General features: G+C 31.3%; 1 protein-coding gene and 1 pseudogene across 3 annotated transcripts; one reads left to right on the forward strand and one right to left on the reverse strand.

The window, feature by feature from the left end:
• Positions 1-2166: 2166 nt before the first annotated feature.
• LOC126764725 (uncharacterized) lies at positions 2167-3249 on the reverse strand (annotated as a pseudogene).
• Positions 3250-7303: 4054 nt separating this feature from the next.
• On the forward strand, positions 7304-9064 carry LOC126764230 (uncharacterized). Of its 3 annotated transcripts, XM_050482033.1 has the most exons (5): positions 7304-7333; positions 8276-8421; positions 8481-8692; positions 8751-8891; positions 8986-9064. In XM_050482033.1, the coding sequence occupies exons 2-5, from the start codon at positions 8346-8348 to the stop codon at positions 9004-9006; spliced, it is 450 nt and encodes a 149-aa protein (XP_050337990.1). In that variant the 5' UTR covers positions 7304-7333; positions 8276-8345; the 3' UTR covers positions 9007-9064. The 3 variants fall into 3 exon arrangements, with proteins under 3 accessions (XP_050337990.1, XP_050337991.1, XP_050337989.1); XM_050482034.1 differs by lacking the exon at positions 7304-7333 and having other exon boundaries at positions 7808-8421; positions 8751-8876; XM_050482032.1 differs by lacking the exon at positions 7304-7333 and having other exon boundaries at positions 8075-8421.
• The last annotated feature ends 261 nt before the right edge of the window (positions 9065-9325 follow it).

A 9325-nucleotide genomic window follows, 5' to 3' on the forward strand; every position in this document is an offset into this window, starting at 1 on the left:
GTAAAATTGATTTATTTTTAACCTTTTCGTGTTTGAGTTGCTTACAAAATATAAAGAAACGACAATCGATTAATATCTATGATGATCTCTATTCAGTATATTCAAAATGGCAGACAAGAGTTCTTTTTAGTTTTGTGACCTGCTAACTACCAGGTCTCAATATTTTGAGACTAACGCTAGAGACGGTTTAGTGAATAGTAACTAGTCTCAAATTGAGACTTTGCCTCAAAATGTCTCAAATAGAGACTAAAGACTGGTTACAGAATCCCGCTAAGAATATAAGATTACGACACTAGTTTACCGTTAGTTTTTTTCGGTTTAGCTCGTGACAATTCTTACAAAAACAAAAAACATTGTGCAACAATTTCGTGACGTAACAGTTTTGTGTTGAGAAGAACAAGCATAGAAATGCATACAAATTGTAAACAGGAAAGTAAACACTTTTGGAAATTCCCAAAATAATATAAATTCATTCGTCTTTGCAGGGAAAATTTCAGTGGAATGTTTAGAATATTGTTGCGAGAAAAGATATAAGTAGTTTTAGGCACATCCACAATAAATAGAGAAGCATGTGTAGAAATTGTTCAAATGAAGAAAACCAGTGAAAGTGTACTGTTGTATTTATTTAAATTTCTAAGCATAAATATATTAATTTTTTAAAATGTAATGTGCAGTGGCTTGTTGTAATAATTATTATGCAATTAAAGGATCGAAAACGAGTTTTTTCAGTTTTCCGGCCGATTTAAAAGTTGCCAAAAAATGGGTGTTATTTTGCAAAAGAAATGATATATTTAATACTAAATTCTCTTTAACAATTCACAATTTTCACAATTCTTTTATCATAATTTCTTACATCTGAACTTATAATATATGTATATATTTATATACAACACAAGAAACGTCTTCTTCATTTGAATCACAACTTAATAGACATTTTTATTATCAATAGGCCGATATATTTCTTTAGAAATGATTCAAATCTTTTCACTCAACAATATTCAATCGCTTCACTAAAACTTTTCATTAAAATCGAAAGAATTAATAATATTTTGCGAATTTACAAAAGTGTTTACTTTTCTGTTTACAATTTGCAAGCCATTTGACAGTTTTTCACTCTTGTTCTTCTCAAAACGGAACTATGACGTTTCGTAATGGCGGTCGTCGTAATCTTATATTCTATCATTCTTGTTTGCAGAATATCTTTCAAAGCACTTTTATTGACAGAGCATCACGACATTTAAAAATTTATTGTATGCAAACTGTATGGCTCTACGTATTGTGTGTGGAGACTCCATATTGCTTATGGAATACAATATATGGAATACTAACTAGTATGCCATATATTGAAAGCAATGAACTGTCACTTCAGCAGTTTGACAGATAAGTTTTACCCTGCAAGACGGGTAGTTGTTAGCAAACGTGTAAGCGACTTGTTATTGTTCACTTTAGCATTCGTTAAAATATTTGTTACTTTTGTTCAGAGAGTGGGAATAAAATAACACATAGCTATTTGATATTCAATGGTTATCTCGCTCTAACCAATGGCAAATATCTCATGCTGCCTTGCACTAACAGAATACAAGCATTTGTTAGCAAATCTCATCACAGTATGTTACGGTTAATAAATTCTTTTGTTAGAGCATAACTTACCTATGTGTTATGGATAACAAAAAGTATTTGTTACCCGAATATCTGTTAGTGTTATTATTTTCGTTATCAGTTTGTTACCTAGAACATATAAACATGTTAGCAAGAACAAGCAATAACAAGATTATCTGTTACCCATTTGTTACTTCTAGCAAATTCAATTCTTTTAAATAAAATTCAGTTTTTTTATTATTTCGCTTTATTTAATAATAAAATTAAAATAATCAAATATTTGCTTAAAGTAATGATTTGCCTATTATTATTACATTCGAAAGAAAAATAATACAAAATAAGTTTATTTCAGTATAAAAATTATAATTCTAAAAATTCATATATATAAAAGTAAAATTAGAAACTTCAACGTAAAACTAGTATGTACAACTTAGAACTAATATATACCACTTAAAACTAGTATGTGCAACTTAAAACTAATTTGTACAACTTAAAACTAATATTTGTACAACTTAGAACTAATATTTACAACTTAAAACTAATATATATAAGTAATAATAAGAAAACTTATATTAATTTTGCCTTAAGTTTATGTCTTTTTTTGCTTAAAACGATTGTGACTTAAGGCCAAAAATCTCCGGAGCTCCCCACAGATAGTGCTTTTTTCCTTGTCAGGAAATATATCTAAAATGAAACGGTATAAGTTTAGGCTTTCAAATATATATCAGTAAAAAAACCTACCAAAAACTAACCCTACGACCTTTAGCTGTAGTACGGATCCCTTCTCCTTGCGCCCCTCTAAATTGTAGTGGTACATTAGATCGTCAGAAAGCATACCTTGCAGTACGCCGTCCACACTGCCTTTTGCGCCCTTTGACTACAATATTAGCCGCATCTGTAAAAAAAAAATACAGTAAATTATATTACAATCGCATAATATTTAAAAACGAAATATTTACCATAGCATCCGTGCTTTCCTTTTGTGAAATTTTTTCTTCCATGAAGCGCACGTGCTCTTCCGATGACATAGGCAGTTTCGAAGCGAGCTCTACGTAATGTTCGTCTTCCAAGTCACCGGTGATGCGGATAATTGAATGATGCGTCTTTGCCGCTATGATGCGGCATTCGCGCAATAATTTGCTTTGTGTCTGCACCTCGGCCTTTTCCGGCATCTAGAAAATTAAATTATAAAAATTAGCTTCTGTTTTAATTTGGTAATGTAATACTGCGTTACTTACTTTGTCTGTAAGGGACTTTTTAGTGGCAGTGAGTCGGGTCTCAATGGCATCCAGCTTCTGGATTATATCTGAAAAACATAAATGTATTTTTATAAAGCAAATACTAATACATTTACCTGCATGGCCGCCAGAAGATGGTGACGGTACCACAATTTGCGAAGGTTCTACTCGAGGAGCGCAAACGAGGTTGTAAGATATTTTTTTAAACACTTTATCTGTAAAAAAATATTATTAAAAAATTAAAAATATTTATGTTCAATACAACCTCTATGGGGGCTCAACGGTTGTGAGCATTCAACTTCGGAATCCATTTCTTCCACGAGGTCATCGAAATTCATTCTATGAAAAATCATAAAAAAGGTGATGATTAATGTTATTTTAATTTTAATTTAATTTTTAAAATCATGCTTCGGAGCAGAAATGCGGGCACAATTCCGATTTCTTTGGCGCCGCGATTTGAAGGTACCGTTGGAATGAGGAAGTCCTCCTTAAACCTTAAAGTTCAAAAATTCGCAAAATTCGAACACTTCAAGAAGCTATTTCACCACGATAAACCCACTTTATTCACATTTTTCTCTTCAAATTAATTAAATTACACTATAATCTTTTAAATAAATCCAATCCATTTTACACTTTTAGCAGGTTTTTTATTTAAAAAATCTTTATTTTAAAAATTACATTTTACACTCGTTTGAAACTCATTTGTTTACCAAAAATTACGAAGAAATGGACCGCTGCCATGTGATGACAAGGCAATTCGCTGAAATTCCTCTTTTTCGCAAAAATTCCTCTATTCATGCATATGGATATTTTCTTTTTTAAATTTATTAAGCAAATAAGTAATATTATATACATGTATTAGTAATATTATATAATAATATTATATATACATATGTATAAGTAATATTATATAATAATGTTACTTAATAAAGTGTAAGGTTACAGTACAGTACGAAAACTCAAATTTTGTTTCAATATGAGTGCATGATAACCGTAAAATTTAACCACTTTATATCCAAAACTCATATTTTAAATATAATAATATACATATATGTATATCGTCACCTAAAATACAAACCAATGTATTATAAAAAATAAATTGAAATCGTTGACAGATATAATAACCAAAATGTATAAATTTTATAACGAAAACTTAAAATTTAAGGTTATTATAACTGTCAGCGATTTCCATTTATTTTTTATGATACATTGGTTTTTATTTTAGGTGACGATATATATATTATTATATTTAAAATATGAGTTTTGGATATAAAGTGGTTATATTTTACGGTTATCATGCACTCATATTGAAACAAAATTTGAGTTTTGGATATAAAGTAGTTATATTTTTTGGTTATTGTGCACTCAAACTAATATTTTAAATATAATATACATATATATCGTCACCTAATATACAAACCAATGTATCATAAAAAATAAATGGAAATCGCTGACAGAAATAATAATCAAAATGTATCAATTTTATAACGAAAACTTAAATTTTGTTTGAATATGAGTGCATAATAACCAAAGAATATAACCACTTTCACTACTTTATAACAAAAAGTCAATATATTTTTTTATTTTTAACGCAGAAAGGAGTACTACGCGAAAGTATTTCAGTCACCCCGGGTATTCGCTCGGCCAGAGTTATTTTTTTAGAGCGCGGCCGAAGGCCGCCAAAGCAGAAAGGGGTACTACGCGAAAGTACTTCAGTCACCCCGGGTATTCGCTCGGCCAGAGTTATTTTCTTAGAGCGCGGCCGAAGGCCGCCCACGCAGAAAGGAGTACTACGCGAAAGTACTTCAGTCACCCCGGGTATTCGCTCGGCCAGGGTTATTTTTTAAAGCGCGGCCGAAGACCGCCAACGCAGAAAGGAGTACTACGCGAAAGTACTTCAGTCACCCCGGGTATTCGCTCGGCCAGGGTTATTTTTTTAGAGCGCGGCCGAAGACCGCCAACGCAGAAAGGAGTACTACGCGAAAGTACTTCAGTCACCCCGGGTATTCGCTCGGCCAGGGTTATTTTTTAAAGCGCGGCCGAAGGCCGCCAACGCAGAAAGGAGTACTACAAGAAAGTACTTCAGTCACCCCGGGTATTCGTTCGATCAGGGTTATGTTTTTAAAGCGCGACCGAAGGCCGCCAACGCAGAAAGGAGTACTTCGCGAAAGTACTTCAGTCACATAAATTACGTATTACACATATACATATGTAGAAAGTATTTTTTTTATAGTTAATATAGAAAAAAGAATCACGCGATAAAACAAAGAAAGAAAAATTGTTAAAAATCCTACATATTTACTGTTTAAGATGTGGCAAGGCTCGTTTTCCTCATAATTGTAAACAATCTAACCTTTTCAACGATGGGTGTGCTAAGTGATTTTTAAATTAATAAATTGAGGTAAAATATAGCAAAATAAAAGTGAAATGTAAGCTTATTTCAAAGCTTAGAGTGTGTATTTAAATATACAAAGTATAAAATGTGAAAAAATTTTGTGAAACTGAGAAATAACATGTTTTCTTAGTGCAAATTTTTAAACTTTTAATCGTGAATATTTTAAAAAATATTAGTAATTTTTACATTATTTTTGGATGTTCCTCCTCTGGAGAAGCTCCCCTATCCGTACATACCCCATTTATACGGAAATTCGGATTTTTTACCCCTGCGCCAAGGTAATAAGTAATTAAATTATCATGTAACAAACTTACCTCTTTAAAATCCAAAATAAACTGCGCTTTTCGTTTTCTTCTTCTTTAAAAATTGGGTATTCGTCTTTCCTATTCTAGCAAGTTAACATTACAATATGTTTAGAATGTCGATAGTTTTTTTCTATCTTACTTACGTAATCTCCCATTCAATTGAAAATTCCAGAAAATGTAACAGTGTTACGGCGCCCATACACGAGCACACAAGTGCGTTCGATCGGTATGTGTGCGCTTGCGGTTTATCGTGTATGGGCTTGTTCGCGTACCGATCCATGTTCGCGAAAATGTTTGATTTTTTACGTTCGGTGCGCGAACATGTTTATCGTGTATGGCGTTGTCGGCGCACAAAATCTCATTTCTTTCGTGTCGCCGAACAGTGAAGATCGCGAACAATGCCAAGTGTTAAGGGGAGAGCCTGCTTTCGAGGCTTCAAAAAATCGATTTTTTTGAGGATTTTTTTGGGAGGGAAAGAAATAATTGATTCAAGCGAAATTTCTAGGCTTTATAGTTATATATTTGAACATCTTTCACAAATTTTTTGGATACGAAATCTTTGATATTCTGCCTTTGGGAAGCAATTTCCCGATGCATCTCGTATGTACATTTTTCGGACGGCAGGCAGGATGCAGGTCGCAATTTTTATCGGAAACAAAAAATTCAAAGAGATTCATATTTTTTATTAATTTATCTTCTAGTTAAACTAAGAAAATTCAAAAAAAAGTGTAAAATTTAAAATTTTTTAAAAATTGAATAAATAGTGGCTTTTGACCAAAAAAATTTTACTTTATGCTGTTTAAAAATATGTTAAAACTTGATTTTTCTTAATAATGTTTTTAGTTTAAATATAAGATAATTTTATGCCAATGATAATAAACTTTGCCCTAATTCCATACGACGTTTAGTTTTTTTTCTATCCTGCCCGCCAATTAAGAATAATCGTAAATATGAAAAACCGAGAAATCACGCTTCAAAGTTTTCGCTTTTTGCCTAAGGGCTCATACATGTACATAGTGTAAGAAAAATAAAAGTTGGAATAAAGTATTAACGAAATACAATGAAATAGATAAAAATGCTACATTAGAAATAAATTCCAAGAAATGTTCCGCTTGCCTGTCGCACATGTTAACTCTGTGAAGAACGAACGCAAAATGGTTTTGTGTGTCGTGTATGGGCAAACGAATTCATACCCAATAAACAATTGCGTAAATGTTTCGTAAATCTGCGCTAAAACAAAGTTATCTACAAACATTTGAGTAAACTTCTTTACAAATGTGAGAAATAAGTTTAATTATAAGTTTACTTATCTTATATTTGTATTTAAAATAAATGCGTTGAAAAAACGTTTACTTACAAACATAAATGTAAACTTATGATGCAACATTGCAAATCGGTTTACATGTAAACACAAAAAGTAAACCAACCGTTTACCATTTCCCGTTAGTTTTTTCGCCGACTCTCTGACGACTGTTTTTCCTTTTTTGAGTGATCGCAGTTCATAATTATTGGATTTTTGAGATGTAAAGACGTGCGTTTTAAATAAAACAGTGGAAAAGTTAATAACTAAAAATAATTAATTGAAAAATTACTTACATATAAGTATTATTTTGAAGTGTTATAAATAAAATAAAATAAAAAAGGTCCTTACAATATAAAATGGTAAGTTGCATGTTGTATTTTAAGGCGTTGTTATAATTTGTTTAACTGCTATTCGCGGAAAATTTGCCAGGCATTCTAACTAAGTTTGTTTTTTGCAGGAATACTGGAAATAAGGTGCTTCCAAAACTTAAAAGGTAAATAATATATGGTTTATTTCTTATATATTATTATATTATTTATTATTTCTTATTGTTGTTTTTTATATTAACATATGTTATACTTAGTTATAAAAATTGCAAATGAGTTCCTTAAAGCACTTGATGCACTTGTTGTATTCAAATGATAATGAACAGTCGCAACCTACAACCTCCGCAGCTTCACCTAATCCTTGCCCTATCCTATCCACTTCTTCCCCGCCGCGGAGGGATGAATGTGAATTTCAACTAATTGAACCAAATTTGAGTGAATCAAGTTCTGATTCAGATGAGTCAAGTCCTTCAGAATTTTATGAGCATCAGCCACCAATTGATATCTTCATAGATGAACTTACATCATGGGTAATTGAATCAAACATTTCAAACGATTTGGGAAATAAGCTTTTGAAAATTTTAGGCACTAAAATTCCTGGACTACCAAAGGATGATCGCACATTAAAAAAAACTCCAACCGACGCCCCTACTGCTTGCTTAAGTGAAGGGCAATATTTCCATTATGGTCTTAAAGATGGTTTGACAGATTTTCTTCAAACAAAATTACATTCACTAAGTTCAAATGATTTAGCATTAAATATAAATGTAGATGGCTTACCAATATCTAAAAGTTTAAAGAAAAATTTGTGGCCAATTCTGATAAATATTTATGGTACAGAATCTGTGTTAGTTGTTGGAATTTTTGCCGGTAGTTCTCATCCAATATCTGCTAATGTATATCTAAAACCTTTTGCTGATGAAATGAATGATCTTATTGCCAGCGGACTCCAATTTGATTCAAAAAATTATAATCATCAGTATTTCATATATATAATACAAACAGCTTAACTTTTTCAAATGTTTTAAGTTCCCATATCCTAACCAAAATAATAAAAGTACTTTATTTACATAACTTTAAATGTGATTCACATTCCTTTCTTCCTCTAGTTTCACATAATGTCCGCCAATAAATCATACACATACAACTCTCAAGAACCAATAGCCCAAACAAATACCGATGGAGTGCATTTGCAATTTGAAACATTCATCAACGAAAACGGAAATAACCACACTGGATCCCACATTTTTAGAAGGTAGTCAATATCAATTATTTATTTGAAAAATTTTTTTTAATGAAAATGTTTTTTTGCAGCAATTCAAAGCACCATTGATGTAGCTGTATCCAAATCTATGGGAAGAATCGTCGAGGAGGTAAGAAGCTTGCGGCGAGATATCGCAGAGTTGAGGAATAGCAGAGACAATGTTCCATCAAAAAGGATTATGCCAGCGGAAGCTTTAAACACAGTGGAGCAATTTATGGAATTGGAGAGTTTACTCCAGAAGGATGAAGAATATGCTAAATTTGTAAGTAAATATTTATTGACTGTTTGAAAACTAATTTTACAATTTCCTTTTTTTGAAGAAATCGGAACTTATGCAAAATATTAAATACACAGGAGCGAAATTCGTCAGAACAACTTGGCGCTCATTGGTATCCGATGAATGTGCTCAACATTTTGCTTGGAGTGGAACGTCAGACAAAAAACCTGTCCGCGTCTTAAAAGTATCTATGCCTATCCGAGCTACTTAATAATAAAACTTAATAAATTTTATATATGTACTTATATAGTTATATATATTTTCAATTTAAATTTCAGATGTCTTCTTACATGAAGTGAAGGGCAATGACACTGAATATATAAGTGGCACCAAGACGATTTTTCAGTTTGCCAAAAATAGACAAAAAAGGAAGCACCAAAATGCAGCAAATTGATTATTTTACCTAACTATTTTTCTATCATTTCATTTTTAAGGAATGTTTTTTAAATTTTAATTTTTAGTATAAGTACATATGTATATATAATAAATAATATTAAATGAATTAAAACTAATAAAGAAAATAATGATATATCTTTAAAAATATATCATGCGATTTATTTTACTACCATTACATAAAATCATTACAACACGTTTACAAATACATTTGAAAATAAACTT

The sequence above is a fragment of the Bactrocera neohumeralis genome, unplaced genomic scaffold (assembly GCF_024586455.1).
Source record: "Bactrocera neohumeralis isolate Rockhampton unplaced genomic scaffold, APGP_CSIRO_Bneo_wtdbg2-racon-allhic-juicebox.fasta_v2 cluster09, whole genome shotgun sequence".
Lineage (NCBI taxonomy): Eukaryota > Metazoa > Arthropoda > Insecta > Diptera > Tephritidae > Bactrocera > Bactrocera neohumeralis.

Excerpts from the sequence above, each read along its gene's own strand:
- LOC126764230 (XM_050482033.1), top strand. The coding sequence starts at position 8,346 with ATGGAGTGCATTTGCAATTTGAAACATTCATCAACGAAAACGGAAATA. Across the intron at positions 8,422-8,480 it reads GGATCCCACATTTTTAGAAG|CAATTCAAAGCACCATTGAT; the intron begins GTAGTCAATATC and ends GTTTTTTTGCAG. Across the intron at positions 8,693-8,750 it reads ATGAAGAATATGCTAAATTT|AAATCGGAACTTATGCAAAA; the intron begins GTAAGTAAATAT and ends CTTTTTTTGAAG.